The following is a 21,985-nucleotide window of genomic DNA, read 5'->3' as shown; positions in this document are numbered from 1 at the left end:
CCAGCGTCCATAGTAGCTGTCACCCTCAATGTCACCTTGCTTTGTCACCTTTGAGTGACAGAAGCAACAGGCTCCAGAGCTCAGAAGGAAACTGAAAGGTGACTTGAGTCAGGGGTTCCAGAGATGGACCTGGATGCCAGCCTGAGAAGTTTCCAGTCCTGAAGTATGATTACAGTAAACAGAGGCCTGCCTCCACCATCACAGGTGCAGGGCTGGAGGCGGGCGGAGGCAGAGGTGCTTTGTCCCTCACCGCTCACTCGGCCCTCCTTGTTCCAGCGACTCAGCCCAGAGGCCTCACCCTCAGAAGTGTGAGGGAGGCCTCTGCAGGCCCCGCCCCACCCCCCCACCCCCACTTTTCCTGGCCACATCAAGCCAAGCCAGTTCCCTTCTTAAGAATTGACCTTGAGTGGCTCTTTTGTGTTTAAGTTCTCTAGAAAAAAAAAAAAGCACCTCCCCTTTTTCTTTTAGGCCTTGCTTGCCTGGCTGTCCCCCCCCCCAGCCCCCCACCAAATATATATATGCCCTCTTTCATTTCTCATTTCCCTACCACCTCTGCCATGTCCTTCATAACACAACTCAAAATGTGAAAAAAAATCAGCTCTGCATGATTGTCATGAATTTGACATGAATCACATTTAAAATCAGTGAAGTGTAGAATGAATGGAGCTATGGTTGTTATAAAGAAGTGGGGGGTGATTTAAAGGAGCTCATGATGGGAAACATTGTCTACCAGCCTTGGGCCGCCAGAGCTGTCTTAGCTCCTGCCATACCCGGGATGCCTTTGAAGTGAGGACTTCCTTCTTGGGAGGTGTGACACGGAAAGTCACATTTTCCATGACTTGTTTCTTCTTTGAACGGTTGCTAATCTTTTTTTTTTTTTTTCAAGTGGGTAATCTTACATGAGATGCTGTTTCAAATGTGTGAGCTCGGGACGTTTGATGTACGTAGCAGGGAAATGTAGGCGATGATGAATGTTCTGGAAGGTGGAAAGCCTGCCTTTCTAGGTCATGCTGTAAGAGAGGAGAGAGACCGGAAGGGAGACAAGAGAAAGGATGGAGTGTGGAGAATGAACAGGAAGCAAGCCCAGTCCTCTGTGCAATTCATATACACTGGAAAGGAGTGATGAGGGCGGGGCACCTGTGGCAAAGGAAGTTGACATCTGAGGACTGTAGTTCAAAGCCAGCCCAGGCAGGAAAGTTTGTATGACACTTCCCTCCAACCAACCAGCATAATGCCAGAAGTAGAGCTGTGTCTCAAGTGGTGGAAGGCCACCCTTGAGTGAGAAAGCTAAAGCATAGTACCTAAACCCTACGTGCAAACGCCTGTACTGACCCGAAATAACCAATCTTGAGGAGGGCTGGGTGGAGGCTCTCTGACTTAGTGACAGTTTGCTTGCTTAGCACCAAAGAGGTCCTGGGTTCTATTCCCCCAAACAAACAAACCAGAATTAACTCTGTAACCAACATTTTTCCATGAGTCTCTGCCAGGATTTGTTGCCTTTTACCCATGAGTTTTCCTACTTACCGCCACCCCCACCGCAGCATACTGGACTGCTGGCCTTGGCTTGCAAGTCTAGCATAGACTCAGGTTCAAGGGCAAGCCCAGGTGGGAGCAGCAAGACAACACGTACTGTTTTCCTGATTTAAATTCAGAGCTGTGAGTAAACACATCTCATCACTCGTGCAGTCCCTTATCTGCAAGATTTAATCAGTTCCATCACCTTTGACAGATTTCTTGCTCTCCCTGTCTTCTGGAGAACTCTATAAGTGCGTTTTAATATTTCTGTCATGTATGTTAATCTTTCATTAGAATTTGATGTATCAGAAACAGTTTTAAAAGGCTTAGCTCAATTAATTTCTTTCCCCGCTCTACTATTCTGTGTCCTTCCTTCTTTACCTGAATTGTTAATGGCAAAGAGCATTGACATATAAGGACTGAGTTCACTGCTCTAATTAACTCCCCGGGATGCCATGAGCAATCCATCAGACCTGGAATGGTGTTCCAGCTTCCCTGTTGACTGGCGCCGTGTCAGTGAGCTCTCCCTGAACCTGGGCACCTTCCCAGCTTTTTAGGTCCTACTGGATATCTGCCCCTTTTGGCACAAAGGAAGACAAGGAAAAGGCCTTTGAGTTACCTGGAGGCTACACGTTCCTTGTATGGGGGAAGGGGTGTCCAGGCCTCCTGGTCAAACCCAGCCAGGACTCCTGTCCCCTCTGTGGGGCCCCGAGGGTGAGTGTGGGGAGACAGCCTCCAGGTGATGCTAATGATGGTGGGGTGATGGCAAGTGCTGGAGCTCCTAGAGCTCAGGTCATCTTATACCAGTGCCACAGGCATAAGAGCCACCGCCCCCCATACACACACACTCCATGGAAAGCCACATGATGCATACAGAATGACATGGAAACAAGATGGGTACTTTGTTCCCGCCATCACCAACACAGCCCATCTAGAGAGAAACTTGGCACAGAAGTTAGGACCTGCTGAGCCCATGAGCTGGCGAGTGCCTGTGCTTACAGGAGAGAGCATAGGGACAGGGATGGAGTGACCATCCACTTCCTATAACTCGCCACCAGGTAGCATGGTGTCCCAGCCAGTGTGGTGTCACTTCTGAGTCACCTCATCCTTGAAGAATTGTCAGCTTCCTCCTGTGATCCAGCTCCTTCACCAGCAGCCTCCCAAACCATCTTCCCCCTGGCCCGGATAACTTCCCAACCCAATTCATTCACCGCACCTGTTCTGCAATCCACAGGGTCTGGGTGGGGGAAGCAGGTGCCCGGTCTGACCAGTGATGCCATGCAGATCAGCCTTGCCCCCAGCATTCCTCTGTCCCCAGGGCCCATTTACTGCACCTGCTTGCTCCGTGACAGAGGACAAAGCTGGGCATGAGCCCTGCCTGGGCTCCACTGGGGAGAGGGGGGGTTGGCTGAGGCGACACTGAGACGTAACTCTGTGTGTGTGTGTGTGTGGCCACTCTCCCCCATTCCAGGTCCAGCAGCTCCTGGGGTCTGGGTGAGGCTGATCACCCCAAGGTGTCTTGTGATGTGTTGTTCTCCCCTGAGCTCATACCTAGAAGTGGGGGACTGTTCCCTAGAGCCCTCGGGCTCTGTCTTCTCGTCACCTCCTCCCAGTGTTGCTGGGTCACTAACCCCGAAGAGTGGCCAAGCAGGGCAGCCACAGCGACCTGTGACTGCCTAGATTTAAGTAAATGAAAATTTAGGTTAAAAAAATATATATTTTGCCATCCTGGGGCTTGAACTCAGGGCCTAGGCCCTGTCCTTGGACACTTTTTGCTCAAGGCTAGTATTCTGCCGCCTGAGCCACAGCGCCACCTCTGACTTTTTCTGTATATGTGGTACCAGAAATCGAACCCAGAGCTTTGTGCATACTAGCCAAGCACTCTACCACTAGGCCTAGGGCATCTACCTCTCTGCCTAGGTAAAAATTTTAACTTCTGTTTCTCAGTTGCCCTTAGCCACAATTCAAGTGTTAACTTTAATTCATTGCAAGTTAGGTCGCCACCCAGGTTTGGTTTGCTCTAGACTGCACAGGTAAAGGACAGTATATAGATGGATGCCGAAAGCCCTGTTGGCCAGCGCCATGACAGGTGGTGATTCTGTCAGGAAGAAGGAAGTGCAGGCTCTGGAATCTTCCAGAACCCCAGCTCTTCACTACCAAGGGGAACCACTGTGCTCCACACTGAAGAGCCCCAGTGTCCTGTCCTGCCCACTGGAGGCAGAAGGTGTCCTGACACCATCAAGGATAAGACCAGCAGAGATTGACCTTGTGCAGCCGTGTCGTTGCCAGAGTGCCGAGTGTGGCCTTCACCCCTATTTAGAGGAGGCCCGTACTGTTTCAGAGCCCAGGGCAGGTGAAGCATTGAGGATGGTGATGTTAATCTAGCCAGAGCTGTACCCGGGGGTTAGTTAGGCACAGCTGCACAAACATGTGATCCCTGCAGCTGATAACAGCCCCCCCCCCCCCCCGTCCCTCTGCCTGTGACGTCAGCTTCCTCCCTGCAGCCAGCCTGGAATTCCGAGTATCCCTACTATATGAGCTTGCTAGAGGCCAGCTAAAGGGGGTTGCAGAGTTGGCCACACTGGCAAGAGACAGACTTTGGGGGGTGCTCAGCCATCTGCAAGCCACACTTCCTTGCTGCCTGTCACTGTCTTCCATCAACATGTCCACCGTTCCCCCGCCTCTCCTTTACTTTTCTTTCCGTCCCCGTTCCTGCATTCCACCACAGAGAATTCAGCAGGAGCGGCCCAAGTCCATCAGGAGTGTGCTCCCAGAATGAAGTCACCCAGTTCTTGTTCTGAAAGCAGCTGACCGTTCCAGGTTCATCTGACTTAGTGTGGCCCACGGAATCTCTTACAGGATCGGGGTTTGGCTTACATGGACAAGGAGAAGCTTGGACCTGACTCACTGCCAGCATTCCTTCCTGGGTCCTGCCTGGGATTTGACCCTGGAAAGATGGTAGAATCCTAGTCCTGTCACGGCCCCCCATTTTCTCCTAAGTAAGATACAGATAGAGTACAGTTCCTCTTCTTAGATGCTCTTAAACCCTGGCCAAAACTTACTTGAAGTTTCCTAGGTACAAATTTGCAAGTGAGCTGAACTTTTGGAAATGGTCTCTTTGTGGGATTTGCAAATATATCTTTGAGGCATCTCTAATTAGGTTAAGTGCTGTCCTTTCCTTGTGTTAGTACAGTTTATCCTGTAGGTTTTCTTCGGTTACTGTGACTTTAGATTGTCTTATTTGCCACCCTAGTACCTATGTCTATATTTGCTCTCAGCAGAGGGAATCCTTGATGAATTAAGGAATGAATGGGAAATTTTATTGCCTTTTTTCAGATCCTTTGTTCATATGTAGTAAGTTCCAGTCTGGGTCCTACTTACTAATTTCTAATTAAAGTTTTAGTGAGTTGGTTTCAGTGAATAACCATAAGCAAATGCCTTTTGTTTCCATGACAACTTCCCCTGGTCCCCAGTTCCCAGGCACGGGTTACATTCCAGACGTGTTCCTATCTTCAGCCAGCTCCCAACACTGGCCCGTGTGCTCCCTGCATTTCCCTGACCTGTCTTGTTCTCTTGTGCCTGTGGCCCTTGCACATGCCCCACCTGTCCATCTGCCCTCTATCTGTGGAAGGACCACACACACTCACTTACACCATCCAAGAGCATCAGTGTCACACACTGTGTTGACAGTTTGCACATCCACACGTCACACTGTGTGTCCATCCTTCTGTCCCCCCATGAGCTGTCTTCTGCCTCACAGCGCTGGATCCTAAGGTAGGCCGTCTCCAGGGGGGTATGCCCCATGAGCAGTGAGCAGAAGTGCAAAAAAAAAATCCTTGCCTTCCTGGCATGTAAACATGTCTTCTCACTTCCCTTCTTCCCTCTTTCCTTCCTTCTTCCCTTCTCTCTTTGTTTTGATCTGAGGTCTCCCTAGCCAGCCTAGGCTGGTCTTAAACTGGAGATCCTCCCGCTTCAGCATCCCAAGTGCTGCAATTACAAGTATATATTATCCCACCTGGCTAAGAAAAAAGTGTCTCAAATGTCCAGAGTAAAATGAGTGAATGAATGGGCTCACTGCCTTCTTTTCTTCATGAATTTAATAAGAGTGGTTCATATACAAGGGTTTTTTGGGGGGAGGTCATTCCTAGGTCTACCTAGGACTACTGAGATATCTCTCTCTCTCTCTCTCTCCCTCCCTCCCTCCCTTCCTCCCTCTCTCTCCCTCCCTCCCTCCCTTTCTCTCTCTCTCTTTCTCTCTCTCTCTTTCTCTCTCTCTCTCTCTTCCCCCCACTCTTTTTCTCTACACACACACACACACACACTATATATATATATATATATATATATGACAGTCTCAGAAGGGAATATAGCTGAGCTTCTCAGAAATTAGCCTGTTTGAGCCTTGGCTAAATGCTTTAAAGAAGGTGTTTGCTTGGGTGTAGTAATGAACAGAAGTATACTGATAAGATTTAGTTTCGCATTAACCATATCACTTGAAATCACATGCTTTCAAAGACTTGCTCCAGTGCCAAAAGCTTATTGGTAATCAGATCAAACACCAGGAATCCAAACCAGAAAGCAGGAAATTTGGTTTGCAAAGACTACAGCTTTTGTTGAAGCCCAAAGGTATAGCTTTGTCTCCAGCAGAGGTCTCCCATGTTTTACTGTCGATGTATGAAGTCCACTGGATTCCCACACACTAATTAAAAATCAGACTGCTGTGCCGGTAAGCATTTGCTCTGTGAACTAATTTCTGCCAAACAGCTATCAATGTGTCCCCTGGTATGAAATTTAGACGTTCTTTCCCATCAGAAAAGAGGCATGTGGTTTAGTCTCAGCCTCTTCAATCGAGGCCCACCCAGAAAGGTCGCTGCCCTCACCGAGGTCACTCAGCCCAGGAGGTGGCCCATCAGGCTCACCAGACCCCTGCTTGTCTTCCCGGGCTGTTCAGCAGCCATCTCCATTCTGGGCACAGGTCTCCATTTTACAGATACCACCACATCTCCATAGCAACTGTGTAGAGAAGTGCTGGGATGGTACCGCCCCCCATTCCCGGGGGCACTTTTCTTGTGAAAAGCCATGAAGAGGAAATGCAAGGGAAGAGAACCTGTGGCCTGAGCTTCACCAACCTTCTAACCAGAGGGATAGTGGAGATGTGGCCACACAGGAGAGAAAACTAGCCGTTGCTGTACCTTCCTCTGCCTCCGCTCCTATGTCCTTGACTACATCCCTGGGGATGAAGCCATGTCCCCTTTAGAAGATGGATAGTTAGGGAGACCTTGGGGGAGCCTAGCTATTCCGTGGTCTTCTTGGAAATCTCAAGTCTTCCATGCACCACTTTGTCACAGAGCTATAGGGAACTTTATTTTTCTCATGCTCACCAGGGTCGCTTTTAGAGGGGAAATTATGCAACATTCTATGTAAATGCGGTGTTCTGAGCGTGTAGAGAGATAAGCTAGGGCAGCACAGCGTGGTAAGATGAGATCTGTGCCCCTGGTGGCAGGCGGGTGTCACCTGATAAGGGATGTGCCATGCCGTACTTGGAATTACTGCGCATTTGGATCCTGTTTCTCGTAATTGAGTCTTCTCCGAGCTGCATACTGTGAATTTTGTGCAATGTGATTAAAGGGAACAAAGAATAAAGCTTTTTGCGTGTGGCCGTCCCGGCTTAGACTCCAGCCATGTCAGGAGCTGCCCAGAACATGTTCTGGATGTGTGAGAATAAGCAGGGTAGAGGGCCTGCTGTGCTCTCTAGAAAATTTCAAAGGCGGGGGTGGGAGGAGATGAAGGCACGTGACTCATTTTCTTGGCCACCTTGTGAAAAGCAGCCATATGTTTACTAGGCACAGTAAGGGGGGGGCTGCAGACCCCACTACTTCTGGAGGAGCTGCTGCTGAGCCCCACCTCGTACTTTGGGTCCCTAGGACCAGCTCTCAGCCTCCCCCGCCTCGGGCTCCTGCTCTGAATATGGCACCGGTGCGCCTTCCTCCTTTCCGTTGTGGTTCCTGGACTGCTCAGTTGCCACCCATCACACAGCAGGTGCTGGGCAAGCAGATAAGTTGACGTACCCATGGCCACAAAGTGAGGGTCATCATTGCGTTCTTGGGGCCACGGAACCCTGAAGACACATCTAGACTGTCAGGGGTTGAGAGATAACAGCAGTCCGTCCGACCAAGCTAAACCAAACTTTCTCACTACTGGGACAGCAGTCACAAGGGATGGAAAGGCTGGGCCCGCAGCCCTTGCTCAGTGGTCCAGCACCTGCTTAGCTTGCAAGCTGTATAAAGAGAATTAGTAAGCATTATTGAGAAGGAACTGTGTGTGGACTGTGTGGGTACGACAGCTGCCTGGGCTTGTCTGAACTTAACAGCAGTCTGACCTAAGAAGTCAGCTTCTCCTCCAGCCTATTATTTTGAAATCCTTCAGGCATACAACCAAGTTGTGCCATGAATACCTGTACACCCTCCCATCTCCTGCCACAAACATTCCCCACCATACTTACTATACAACCTGGCTCTCTGTGTATGTGTGCCTGGGTACATGCACGCATGCACGCACAGTACTGGGTATTGAACTCTGGGCCTTGAGCTTGCTGAGAGAGTACTCTACCACTTAAGCCATGCCCTCAGGTTCTTTACTTTTGGGGTTTTCGTTTATCTGTTGCTACCTAGGGTTTTGCCCAGTCCAGCCCTGAACCACAGTCCCCCTACCTCAAATAACCAAGTAGCAGGAATTCTAGGAATGCATTGCCATACCTGGTTCCATCTTATTTTCTTTAGTGTATTGCTGCCCTCAGTACTCTTCTCCCTCAACAGTACTCCAGCTTGTGTACCACAAAGTAGAGCCACAAAGTCCTTTTCTTACCCAGGGATGGGGTGAGACTTCAGAACCAAGCTGGATGGCCCAGATTCCCGGGGTGACTGGCTTTTCGCAAGCAGCCTCTTCTCTGCACACTAACTTGCTTCTCTCTTTTGGAAACCCGAGGAATCCCAGCAGCCTGTTCTCTCTTCCTTGGGGAGATGCTTCCCCCACCCAGCTCCCCCCAGGGGAGGCCCCGCTGTGCCGGGAAGGGGAGCTTCAAAGAAGATGGAGTAATTGATTGCTGCTTGCAGCAAATAACCCATAAGCTGCTGCCGAGTTGATGGGGAAATGGTTACTTAATTTTCTTCACAGGATTGATTTGACTGTCAGGGGAAGCAGCCGACCTAATTGAGTGGCCCAGTTCACACCCCTCTTGCTGGAGCTCACAGGGGCGCTGGGAGGTCTGGGTGTCGTTCTCCATTCTCCTCACCCCAACCCTACCGGGCTGCCCTGGAAACACTGCTGGCGTTCTACAAGTACTCACCTTAGGAAAATCAGACATGAGCAGCTTCCTTATGACCCAACAGGGCTGGACTTTTCCTTCTGTGACGGGTTTTGGACTGGACCTCTCAGTAAGGCCTGTGCCTGCCTTCCCCTCCATCCCCAGTGGCCTGCCTGGAGCCCTGGGGCTCATCAGCCATCTGAAGAACTGTCTCCCTAAGCTGATTGTTCCGTGCTACTAAGTACCATCTCACCCAGGCTTGTTCCGGAGTGATAGGCTGTCCTGCCTTTAGCCCTTAGGACAGGGCAGGGATTTGGGCTCCCAACTTACAGAAAGAGCCCAGGGTGTGGCTGTCACCCCCTCCATCCTCCCTGAATGCTGGAAGAGAATCTCAAAAGTTGGAAGGAGAGGCTACCCTTCCTGACTGCAGGAAAGGGCCACCAAATGCCAGGTGTAGAGGGGACTTGGCCAAAGGCAGCCTCTCAGCACCGTGACGGCTTCACATCTGGGCTTCCAAGGCCTGCCCATCGGGAACTTGTATCAGCCATTTGTCTTCTGCTAAAAGCAGCCAGCATGCCTCCTTCAAGAGCTATTCCTGGTCAGGCTTCTGTGAAGGTCTTTTCTCTGGCTTTGTCCAGGCTTCCCTCGGCTTGCTTAGGTAGTGTGCCTGTCACCACTGGTTGTCAAGCCCCATCCCACCATGTCATTTGTCTCTTGGTCCCTGGAGGAAGTTGCTTGACTCCCGACTCCTGTAGTACATGCCTGCTGGGTTCCTGGGTTCCACACCGCTGGCATCATTGAGGAAATCCCAGGGCCCACCTCCTGCAAGTAATCATGCCCTCTTCCGCAGGCCCAGCTGACCTCCGCCGCACACGTGCCTGAAAGCCATTTTACTAAATTGCTGAACCCCAGCCGTGGCCAGCGTATCACGTTTCCAAGCCCTGGAATCAGCTCGCCTAGAGGTCCCTCTGCAAGGATAAAGACTTCCTGATGCTAAAGGTGGTTGGAGCCACCAACGCCAAGAATTAAATTATTTTTTGGCATCCATATTTTATTATGGAGGGCTCATTTAAATACAGCAGAAGTCTGTCAACCCTGTGCATTGCGCAGTAACGGGCTCTAACCCGTCAGAGAGAGGAGGCTTTCCCCGGGGGCCGGGAAGCCTTGGCCCCAAGACACGGATGCCTGCACCACACCCCCAAATACCTCTTCAGCCCCCACCCACCACGGGAAGTACCAGTCAGGGAGGAATATCTCCCTAAGGCTCCCCTCAACAATGAAGGGATGGACAGCAGGCTCCAGAATGTCATGCACTGGGTTTAGGGAGAGGTGAGAGGGTAAGTGTGGAGACACCCATGGATGAAGGGCCACAGGAAGCCTATCTAGAGAGATGAAGGTCTGTGCACCCCACATCCTCCATGGCCCCGTAGGAGTCCTGGGGAAGGACCCACACCTTGCTTCCTCATCTCCCTCCAGTGGCTCGCTCTCCTGGCACCGCCATGCACGTGACCGGGCCGAGCTCCTCTCAGACCTCAGCAGCTCTGCAGGGACTGGAGTTGGCTTCTGTCAGCAGGGAGCCTGACACTGGCAGAGCTGTGGCCTGAGTTGAGGCTGTCTCCGCCAGCTTGTCTGGCTTCCACGCTCCGAGGAAGGTGGCTCCTTCACCGCTTTCCCGTCCTCTCTCCTGGCATCTTCAGCTTTCACTGGAAATGGCAACCCTGGTTTCCCTCCATCCTGCTTATTCCTGCAGTGCCTCTGAGCAGCCAGAAGCGTCAGTCTTGAGGCAAGCTTCTGAGGTGTGGCTCAGGACCTATACAGCATGGCTTCCTTTGGTGGGTCCAGGTAATCGCTAGCCCCTGCCCAGGGTCAGAGGGAAAGGGTGTCACCCCATCGGATGGGCGGAGAGTCAGTCAGACTCACCCTGTAAGAAGAGCATGCAGTATGGGAAATAGAGAAAGTCTAGTTTGCACAGAAGCTCCTTTCTGGGCCCTCCTGGTTGGTACTAGTTTGTCTTCAACTTTCCAACTTGTGAATTTCCCTTGGCTGGGTGTGGAGGTACCTGCCTGTAATCCCAGCACCTGAGAAGCTGGGGTAGAAGGATGATAAATTCCAGGATAGCTTGGGTTGGCACTCTATCTCAGACAGACAAGAGCAGACTTTAGGCTATCATGAATGAAGTACCTTTTTCTCTCCAATATGTTTACATAACTTTATCAACTGTAAGTAATTCTGAGTTTCCATATGCGGTTGTGATGTAACGTGAGTTTATTTTATAAAACAAACACAATGCCTGGAGAGAAAAACTAACAAAGACAAGGTCTGCTCTGCTGCTACAAATTTACCCACACGTACCAGTGATCCAGAATATTCCGTCTACCAATGTGACAAAAGCATATGCACAAGCCGCTGGCCCGTCTACTAGGGAGCTGTGAAAGCATTCAGAGTCAACCCCAACGCAGTGGTGAGGTGGTGAGAGCTCACTGGGGGACGTGGCTCAGCGGAGAAAGCATAGCACGAGTTGTGCGGCTTGCCGGCAGTGGTGAAAGTAAAAGCAGGACGTGGCCACCGTCCTGGGAAGCAGGCAGGCGACAAGAAAGCCACACAGCGGTTGTCTCTGGGGAGGCAAACACAGGAGACATACTGTCTACTGTAAAAAAAAAAAAAAAGAAAAAGAAATATATAACACACACACACACACATACACATGCCTTTTAAATTTGGAGCTTGCAGTATTTATCTAGACAGAGACTGATAAGCTTGGTATCTTCAACTAAAAGAAAATGGCAAATCTTTCCTGCCTTCCCATGAATAAAACAAAAGGCGGTGTCTAGAAGTAGAGGGACGTGTTCCCTTCCCCTGCAGCGAGATGCCACTGGGAAATGTGTGGGAAATGTGCTACTCTCAGGGTTCTAGGGTTCAGTGGAGACATCCACCATCCCGCTGCCCTCTTCCTCCCCACAGTGGACACGTGTGCTATGACGTTTCCCAAGTCCCCCCTCAGCTCTGCCAGTGGGAATTTGGCCTCTCCACTGGGCCCTGAGCAGCTCAAGGTGGTTCCAGGCTGCAGACAGGCTGCCTAGTGCCTGACCATTGCAGGGCCCAGTTCTGATGGCCCAGTTCTGGACTGTGTGTGTGCGTGTGCGTGCCATAAACTAGAGCTTGTGCCCCTAAGCCTGGCTGCTTTGGAAGTGGTGTGAATGAACTAGGATACTGTTGGCACTTCCTGCCATCTCTGGCCTTCCGTGACTGCCTTCTGCTCTCGTGACCAGACAGCCCAGGGCACTCGTTTCCTGGAGTGATCCCAGAGGGACATGAGACCCTTTTTCTCTCACTCAACTGCAAGTGTGCGATAACAGCACATCTTTCCATTGGAAAACCAGAACGCTCTATAGCAGCTGAGTTTGCCTTCCACTTTGCTTTTTCCAGTTGACATGTTCTTGCGCTCTCCTGCTCTTGCTCTCTTTCGTTTTGGGGAGTGGGGTACTGGGATTTGAGCTAAAGACCTCTTACTTGCTCAGCTTGCTTGCCTGGCTGTTGCTCTACCACTTGAGCCATACCTCCAGCTCTGCTTTTTGTTGGTTATTTTGAGAATGGAGTTTAGCAGGCTTTTCTGTCCAGGCTGGCTTTGAATTGCAGTTCTATGGGTCTTAGCCTCCTGGGTTGCTGGCACTACAGGTGTAAGCCACTGGTTTCCAACTAGAGACAACCCTCACATAATTCCTTGTTCTTGCCACAATTTGGTACCAAATAAATCAACACAATATGTTCAGGCATTCCCTGACTGCTGACATTTGCATCTTTTCTAGACCCACAGCTGCTTTTGGTGTCTCTTGGCCCCCACATCTGAGTGTTTTTCTTGGGAACATACAAATCGCCAAGTCATAGGATGTGAAACTTTCGTTTTTAACAAGTCATGCTAATTTGCCCTTCAAAATGGACAAATAAGTGAACGTAGGTTAAAGTATTCTCCTGTGAGCAGCCTTTGAGAATGCCAGCTCCACTGCCTCCTCTGTCCTCCGCAGAACCTGATGCTATCGGCCGCCCCAGCGCTCCCACCCCACTGGTGGCAGATTCTATCTTGTTTTGATTTGGTTCCTGCCTTCTTGTGAGGAGCGGGCGGCTTTGTGTGTCTATTGGTTGTCCCCGTTCCCTTGTAGGAATCCTTCATGTCTGTTCCTTTCTTCACCTCATCGTGTGGCTCTTCTCCTAGCTTATCTTCTGATCGTTTCTAGTGGGATTTTGGTGTTTGGGTTGTGTGTGTGTGTTTGTTTGTTTGTTTTCAATTGTTCATGTTTTGTAGTAAAACATGGGAATTGAACTCAGGGCCTTGCACTTGCTAGGCAGATACTCTACCACTTGAGCCATCCTCCCCCAGCCCTTTTGCTTTTAGTTTGTGTTTCAGGTAGCATCTCATGCTTGTACCAGCTCAGCTTCAAACTGCAAGCCTCCTCTCTCTCCCTTTCAAGTATCGGGGGTTACAGCACGAATGCTCATGCCCAGCTCAGCAGTATTTATTGACCGAGTCCTAGGCCTTGCTCTTTTGAAGCTGAGTTGTTGGGGAGGAGCGAGGAGACTCAGTTGGGCACAGAGAGCTAGAAAGCAGCATGCGTTGAAAGGCCAATAAGCCTCATGTCGCCTGCACAGCCTCTCCTAGCCACAGGCTCCTCCAGAGAGTTAGGCTGTCACACAAAAGGTCCTTTGAGGTCTTCCCATCTACTCAGAGTGAATCCGCACACACTGGCACATCCAGCATTCCCTTTAGACACTGCGACCAGCCAAATGCCATCAGCCAGTCCCAAGGGACATGGCAGGGATGCCCAGGGCTTCCTGAGAGGGTGCAGGACTTCCATAGACAAGTCACCCCAAAGCAGCATCTCCTAAAGGATGGTTGGTGTTCTGCCAGGGTCTAGGCACACCACCTCATTTCTCCCTAACTACCCCGTGTCTCGTGGAGTGCGTACAGAGCACAGGCTCCCACCCAGGGCTCGCTGTGTTACCGTTTTCTTCAGAAATCTCCCCATTCTCACAGGGCTTTGATGTCTCAGTGGCTTTTCTGAACGCTGTTCCTCTTTGAGGTGCTCTCCTTCCTTTTTCACTCTTTGTGGCTGGGGTGGTAGTGCTTCCCCTTGCAGCCCCTAAGGTCGTTTGCTCAACGAGGGAGGGAGTCACTTCCAACTGCTTTCCAGCCCCCAGCTATAGACAAGCTCCTCTGCCAGGGCAAGCAGAGGGGGAGCCAAGCTAAGTCCCATTCCTGCTGGTGAGTGGGACTGGGCTGAGGAGAGAGAGAGGAAAGGGAAAGAAAAAGCACCTATTGTTTTTGTTCTCACTGAGAAAATGTTGTGTCTTGACTAAAGACATAAACCCTAGTTACCACAAAGAAAGTGCTTCTACTAATGAGTAAGATACTGCAGACTAGACATCTGGAGAGAGCCACTCAGGATGAAACTAGAAGTCCAGGTTACTGAGCAAAAGCCTCAGCATGGAGGACCTTCGTCCAGCTCCCGGGAGTCGGGTCCTGCCTCAGGGCCTTGTACCCTCTGCAGAGTCCCCAGCTGCCAGATGCCCAGTCGTGGTCTTGATGCTGTTCTAAAGAGCAGGACTCTTGTATCCTGTCCACACTTAGCGTAAACAAACAGCATCTCCAGGGTAAACTAACAGCCTGGTCCATAAAAAGCCTGAGACATTCCTGGGATTTTGCCTATTGTTGTTCTGTTGTTTGTTGTTGTCTTGGTGCTGGAGACTGAACCCTGGACCTTGAACCTGCTTGGCAGTCATTTAACCTCTGAGCCATACCCCCAGTCCTGGCTAATTTTTGTTTATTTTTGTAAGTCATGGGGCTTGAACTAAGGGCCTGGGCACTGTCCCTGAGTTCATTTTGTTCAAGGCTATCACGCTACCACTTTGAGCCACAGCTCCATTTCCTGTTGGTTATTATTTTTTTTTTTTGCCAGTCCTGGGGGTTGAACTCAGGGCCTGGGCACTGTCCTTGGTCTTTCTCAAGGCTAGTGCTCTACCAATTGAGCCACAGCACCACTCCAGTTTTTTCTCTGTATGTGGTACTGAGGAATCGAACCCAGGACCTCATGCATGCTAGGCAAGCACTCTACCACTAGGCCACGCTCCTGGCCCCTGTTGGTGATTTTTAAAGCTAAGACTTGAGTACCTCCCAGGTAGTAAGTTGGTTTATGTGACATTTGCATGAGTGTGCATTATTCCCATTTTTCAGTGTACGAATCTGAAGCCCAGACACGTAAAGACACTTGCCGGGCATCACTGGCTGAGAAGTGACTCAGACTCAGCTCTGTGTGACTCAAGGCCCGCACCCTGACCCCTGAGCTCCACTGCCTAGCAGATGAGAGGTAGCTGGGCATCTCTCTGAGGCTGGGCAGCCGCCTTAGGTCTCATTCTGCTCTCTGCTCCTTCCTCCCAGATAACAGTGACTTGATCGCATGCACAGTGATCACCAAGGACGGCGGCATGGTTCAGCGGTTCCTGGCTGTGGATATTTACCAGATGAGTTTGGTGGAACCTGATGTATCCCGGCTTGGCTGGGGAGTGGTCAAGTTTGCAGGTCTCCTGCAGGTAAGGTGGAGTCTCTTCTCCACGAGTCGTACAACTGTGTACCTCAGATTGCCAACCCACTGCTGATGACACAGGAAGATATGCACAAATTGACCCTAAAAAGAACCAAAAGATGGCACAGATAAGGCCAGGATCTCATGGTCAAAACCCTCAGTGCTGACACCTGCCCTGAAGTATCAGGCTACAAGGTTCTGCAACTACGCATCCATCTAAGTCCTTGAGAAAAAAATTCTGCTGCACTAAACGTGTGCAGTCTTTTCTCATTAGTTCCTTGCCAGCCTTTTACTCACAGCATGCACATTGAATGGGGTATTTATTTTAAGCCTCTTCTAGAGGATTTTTTTTTTTGGAGGGGGCGGTCAATCATGGGACATAGACTCGGGGCCTGGGCGCTGACCTTGAGTCAGCCACTTCCTTCAAGAGGATTTAAAAGTGTGCATATTATGTGAAGACTCGAGCAACTGCAAATTCTGTGTCCTCAGAAGGTCCTGGAACCAGGCTCTAGACTGTGCTGGAATGTGTGCAGTGTTTATGGAGTCATGTTCCCGCATGCCAGGCTTGGCTTCATTCCTTCAGTGGTACTCGAGAGCCTTGTTGTTGTTGTTAATTGTTGAGTGACTAGAAGCCCTGCTGGCTGGTCCTGGCTTTGCACCTTTCCAAGCAGTGCCGTTGTGAACAGAATTGCTTCACTTCCTCCTGAGTGGGCAGGATTGCCTAGGCAGATAACCCAGAAATTGGGATGTCCTATTTAAAGTGAGGATAGATAAGGCCAACTTCCCCTAAAATGACTGTTGCCTCTGGCGCAATTTATGAGAATTCCCTTTCTTCTTACACCCCTCCCTGACCAAATGCCCAGTGGGAAGGTGGGCTTTTTTAATATTTGGCAATACTATAGCATGGTTGACTAATGCCAACCCAGTCAGTATTGAAACAATGAGCCAGCTTACACCTCCGCCATGCCCCCGTCCTCGAATTTCCAGCAAAGTTGTCCCGGCCTGAGAGTCACAGTCCATTTCCTGACCATGCCGTTCTGCTTCCTAGAAAGATCCTGCCCTGGCTGACCTACTTCCTCCTTACCACAGAATGACCTGGCTGTGTCCCCCTCTCCCTGAGAACCACCCACATGTGTGAGACACCACTGCAGCCTCATTTTCAGGATCTTCCAGTTGGTTTTATTTTGGTTTTTCTTTTTCTTTTTTTATTTCAACGTATAGAGGGGTTACAGTTACATTTGCCAGATAGAAGGTGCATCACTTCTCACACACTGACATCCCTTCTTAGGTTTTTGTCCCCATGTCCCTCCTCCCACCAGGATCTTCCAGTTTTGACAACACCTGTTAGAGGAGATACCTGTGCAGGCAGCTATAATTCAAGGATCCTCTAGGCCTCACCTAGTTAAAACTAGCAGAAAATTCCAAGAGACCCCATCTCTAGTTAACCAGAAAAAAAAAGCTCAGCTAAAGATGTGACTCAAGTGCAGAACTCCATACAAGTACGCCTGAGACCCTAAGCCCAATGCCAGTATCAGCTAAATAAATACATTTATTAAAACAAAAACTATCTTTTATTTTTAAAAAAAATCAACACTTGCAGCAGGCAGTGGTTTGTACTTGTCATCTCAGCTACACTAGGAAGAGTGAATAGGAGAACTATGGTCCAGGCTGGCCCCAGCAAAAAGCAAGATCCTACCTCAAAAGTAACCAGAGGGTTGGGGGGAAAGGCGGAGGCATGGCTCAAGTGAGAGCCTGCCCAGCACGCGTGAAGCCCTGAATTCAAACTCTGGTACTGCCAAAAAAAAATGTTAATGAAGAGACTTAAATGTAAGACAACCATTAGATGACTTACGCTTCTTATTTATCTAGACTTATGATCAATTTCTTTTAGAATTTAGTGTCAGGAAAGTGTTTTTCTCTCACAAAGGATTAATGCAGACCTCCATGAGACCATGAAAGCCACATAAACCTTTTTTTTTTTTTTGGTCCTCTTCCAATAGCCACTATTTGTCAGGTTGTCACAACATACCCAGCTCCCTGCTGGGAATTATAATCCTCACAGCCACATTTTGATGCAGGTGATGTTTCTAAAGAGCCCTCGTCCAGTGCAATGCCTGCGAACAGCAGGCATCTTCCCCTGAGAACCTCTTCCGACACCTCCTGCCTCCCCCTGCCTTTCCTCTACTTCCTTGCCAACCTTGAGGAAGTGGATTCTCCATGTAGAATCATTCTGAGGTTTTATGTGGAACTAACCTTGTCACACTCGCTGGCCCACCATCCCTAGAGGGTTTATTATTCAAAGTCTCCCTGGTCCTTCCTGAGTGTTAGCCTTTCTCTGTAGGGGTAAGCTGTTCTCAGAGATGCAGAAAAGAATGCCAGCCATGCCCTGTTCTGAAGAAGAGCAAGCAGACCAGAATTGTCCCTGAGCTCATGCCAGGCGCAGTAGGGATATGGGTTTGCCAGCTGTTTCCCAGAAGTGAGACTTGTTGGACCTGGCCTGTTGAAAGGCCAGTGAGCCATTCTGCTCATTTCCACCTCATAGGAAGGGCCTCTAGCCAGCCACCATACCAGCATCAGTTCTTGCCAAGCACTCCACTGCCTGCCCTGCCTTCTCCCATTGTGCCAGTCCTGAACTCTCAGACTTGTGAGTTGATTGATGCCCTTGGGGCAAAAGTAAAGTGGAACTAGGGTCATCTCTCTGGATGCAATGTGGCCCAATCGCCCCTGAGAAGCTGCCCTCTCCCCAGGTCTGACACACACCCTGGCCTTTGTCTCCTCGCTCTGCAGGACATGGAGGTGACGGGAGTCGAGGACGACAGCCGCGCCCTGAACATCACCATCCACAAGCCCGCATCCAGCCCACATTCCAAGCCCTTCCCTATCCTCCAGGCCACCTTCATCTTCTCAGACCACATCCGCTGCATCATCGCCAGGCAGCGGCTGGCCAAGGGCCGCATCCAGGCTCGGCGCATGAAGATGCAGAGGATAGCTGGTGAGTAGCTTGGCCTGGCACGGCATCTTCCTGATCCTTACAGGAGACACAGCCCCAGCCCTGTCATGTCCTCTACGAAGGGCGGGCGTGGGTATGGATTGACAGTGCTTTGAGGGAATGAGAATCTGCCGGAATTTCCCACGTATTTCCCAAGGGTTTGCTTTCCTGAGAAAGTCTGTGACTGCTGGGGTGCCTTCCTAGAGCCATGGGACAACTATTCTCTCCTCCATGCTAAAATCCTCAGGCTTGCAGTTACAGGCACTCTTCTGTTTCTCCATTCCCTCACTTGTGGATTTGTAGAGCCTCTTCTGCCCATTTATAAAGGGAAAAACTGAGGCTCTGACAAGTTAGTTGAACAAGTTGCTGCTCTGCCTCAGTTATTTGGTTGGCTTGCGGTGCTGGGGGTTGACCCAGGCTAGGCAAGTACCAACTGCTGAGCCCAGTAGAACTTTCCCCTCTTCCTCCTCTCCCTCAGGATGGGCCTCCCTCCTTAGCAGGGGACTGCAGCCCAGGTCTGAATCCCCAGTTTTCCATTTCACAGGGTTTGGGGCAAATTCACAGGAAGCCTCTGGGTTTTCTTCGCAGAGATACTCTTCTCGCAGGGGTGGAACCACAGTGGTGGGGAGGGCCCTGTCAACTCCTACAATATCAACAGCCTCTGGTATAACTGCCTTGGGCTGGCCAGCCCATGGGCAGGCAGGCACTTAGCAAGGGACCAGTAGGGGCTGGGTTGCTGGATGTGGCAGCAGCAGAGGTTTACTGGCCCTCTCTCACAGCCTGGATCCTACGCTGTCCCCATCTTCTACTCCAGCTGTAGACTTGGCTTGCAAAATCATTACAGAAGCATGTTGTAATATGCAAAGTGACTTAAATCATTCAGCCCTTTCTTTCTTTGAAGATTTATTTTCCAACTTTTTTTTTTAATGTAAAGCCATTTCTCATAGCTGGCATGAAGGCCAAATATTTCATTTGAAAATTGAGAATTATGCTGTAAAGTGGTTGTTAGAACTAGCGCCTCAGGTAGTTCTTAAATTGATTTTAAAAGGCCTCTCTGAACTGATACACCAAGAGATTTGTTTATGAGGAGAGGGGTAGCAGCCATGACACCTAAACACACTCTTAAAATACACACACACACACACACACACACACACACACAACTTCTTCCCAAGTGTGATTACACTGGGCATTTCGCAAGTGGATGAGAACCTCCAGAAAGGAATGGCCTCTGGACTGAACAGACCTGCTTCCTTGTCATTGCTCCCTACACAATGCAGTATGGCCCCTTTTCCCAAAGCATTGGTCTCATTGAGTCGATTATCCAGAGGGAGGCTATGTACAGACAAATACAATGCCATTTACGTAAGGGACTTGAGCGATTGTGGTTGTCAGCGTCTTTGGGGGTCCTAAGGCCTATCTCTTGTACATACCAACGGACTGTCATGGAGGTAGAGATGGAGAAAGACACTCACATACATACGTACATATACATGTGTACCTACATGTGCATATATATATATGAGTATTTTTCAGGGTAAAATTGGCCTCATTTGTATATAAAGTACTACTGAGGGTCTTTTGAGACTTTCTCACCTAATGGCTCAGGTTAGTCTAGAACCTGTGATGTTCCTGCTTCAGCCTCCCAAGTCCTGGAATTATGGGCCTATGCTAGCATATCTGCCCTGGTTGAGAGTCTTTTTTTTTTTTTTCTCCCAGTCCTGGGCTTGAGCTCAGGGCCTAAGCACTGTCCTTGGACTTTCTCAAGGCTAGAGCTCTACCACTTGAGCCTCAGCACCACTTCCAGCTTTTTCTATGTATGTGGTACCAAGGAATTGAACCCAGGTCTTCATGCAGGCTAGGCAAGCACCCTACCACTAGGCCAAACTCCTAGGCCCTGGTGGTGGGTCTTTTGTCAAGGGTCTATGGAAGCTGAGACCCTAAGGTAAATGTGAGCCTGGCAGCCATTCAGGCTAAGAGCCCCATGTAGAACCCTCCCCTCCCAGTCTCAGCCTTGGCCTGAGGCCTCACCAAATACCTAGTTTTTTTGTGATTTGAGTTACAAGGGGATCGGTATTCTGCTGGTGTCCCCAGTTCAAGGCTGCTGCTTGACATCTCCCAGGCACCGTGCCTGGCAGGGTCATGGCTTTAAAGCCTGTTCTGAGTCCCCTGTCGCCTGTCCCTTATCCCCCATGCTGAAACTATGCGGTTTGATTGCAGCCCTCCTGGACCTCCCCATCCAGCCAACTACTGAAGTCCTGGGATTTGGGCTTGGCTCCTCCTCGTCCACGCAGCACCTGCCTTTCCGCTTCTACAATCAGGGCCGGCGTGGCAACAGTGACCCGACAGTGCAGCGTTCTGTGTTCGCATCTGTGGACAAGGTGCCAGGTAAGGCGGGGCCCGTGTGGCCTTCCTCTTCTTCGGCGTGCCTTGAGCACAGCCCAAGTTAACAGGAGCCCCAGAGAGTAGCCCCGGCTTTCCCTCGCCTCTCCTGTGGCCAGGACTCCACTTTCCAGTGGTTCACTGGGCATGTGGAGGAGCTTCTCAGAACTGACACGAAGAAGTTTCTTGGAAATTTCTTGGAAATATTTGAATTATTAGTAATGAGGTTGTGGGAGTGATCTCCCTGACGGAAGCCGACGAGGAGATAGTGCGTGTGGTTCCTGGTACCAGAGCTGAAGAAGTGAGACTTCCCAGGAAGCCACTCTGCCCCGTCCCTTCCTTTCCATCCCTTCCTCTGGGAGCCCCACCCCCCTGCTCCCCTCCCCCAGTGGAAACTGGAAAGGAAAGGCCAAGGGCACTTTGGCTGAGCTAGAGTTGTTTGTCATTCCAGTGTCACTGGCTGTAAGCGTATGTTTGCCTCAGATCTGCCATCCCTGGAAGGGGCTGGGGGTGGGGAAGGGCCCTTCTCTCCACTACAAATCCTAGAGAGTGGCCAGGCTTCCCGCCACCTCCCCCTCTACTGCCAGGGCTCCAGCTGGAGTTGCCAGTGTTGCTCGGTGCTCTCAAGGTTGGGTTGACATAGGAATAAAGTGCAGCCATAGGAAGCTGCTCTGGCGTACGTCCCTGTCTCCCAGGATCTGTGCTGCCTTCCCTGCTTGTATCCACGTCATATGTACATGTACGAGCCATCTGGTTTTGACGTGAGCAGTGAGACCCCAGCTACTCTGAGGCACATCCCACTGTTGGGTGTCGTGTGTGGCCTTCCACAAGTGCTTCCCCCAATGGCAGGGTGCTTCTGTGTGTTGGCGAGTACAAACGTGGGGCTTCACTCGAGGCCAGGGCCACCTCACCTTGGCACCGACGGGGGCTCCGCCCTCCCTAGCTGCTGTATGCTACTCCAGCATCTGTGTGAACACGGCACCTAGTAGAGCCATAGGGGTCACAGTGAACACTCTGGGGGTGCCTTTGTGTCATCGTGCTGATCTTCATGTGTCTGTGAGGTAAATTGCCAAGTCAGAAGGGAAGGGGAGGGTCTCTAGCCATGACACATGTAATCTTGACATAGCTCTAGATAGTTCTCTGTTCACCATGCGGCCACAGGCTGTGACTGGCTCTATTCTGAAAAATGAACCTGAGCTGAGAGTCATAGCAGCCACCTGC

The 21,985-nt window shown here is 50.4% G+C and overlaps 1 protein-coding gene across 8 annotated transcripts in view; it reads left to right on the top strand.

The window, feature by feature from the left end:
* The window catches only part of Clec16a (C-type lectin domain containing 16A), a 132,271-nt gene that overhangs the window by 75,400 nt on the left and 34,886 nt on the right, over positions 1 to 21,985 (top strand). For all 8 annotated transcript variants that reach the window (XM_090324612.1, XM_090324611.1, XM_090324610.1 and 5 more), the window contains 3 exons: positions 15,249 to 15,400; positions 18,181 to 18,385; positions 20,603 to 20,770. In XM_090324612.1, coding sequence (XP_090180738.1) covers positions 15,249 to 15,400; positions 18,181 to 18,385; positions 20,603 to 20,770 — 525 coding nt within the window. The remainder of the gene's footprint in view (positions 1 to 15,248; positions 15,401 to 18,180; positions 18,386 to 20,602; positions 20,771 to 21,985) is intronic.

The sequence above is a fragment of the Megascapheus bottae genome, chromosome 36 (assembly GCF_031878675.1).
Source record: "Megascapheus bottae isolate mThoBot1 chromosome 36, mThoBot2.hap1, whole genome shotgun sequence".
NCBI lineage: Eukaryota > Metazoa > Chordata > Mammalia > Rodentia > Geomyidae > Megascapheus > Megascapheus bottae.
The sequence above is the reverse complement of the archived record's forward strand: the minus strand, read 5'-3'. Positions and strand labels throughout refer to the sequence as shown.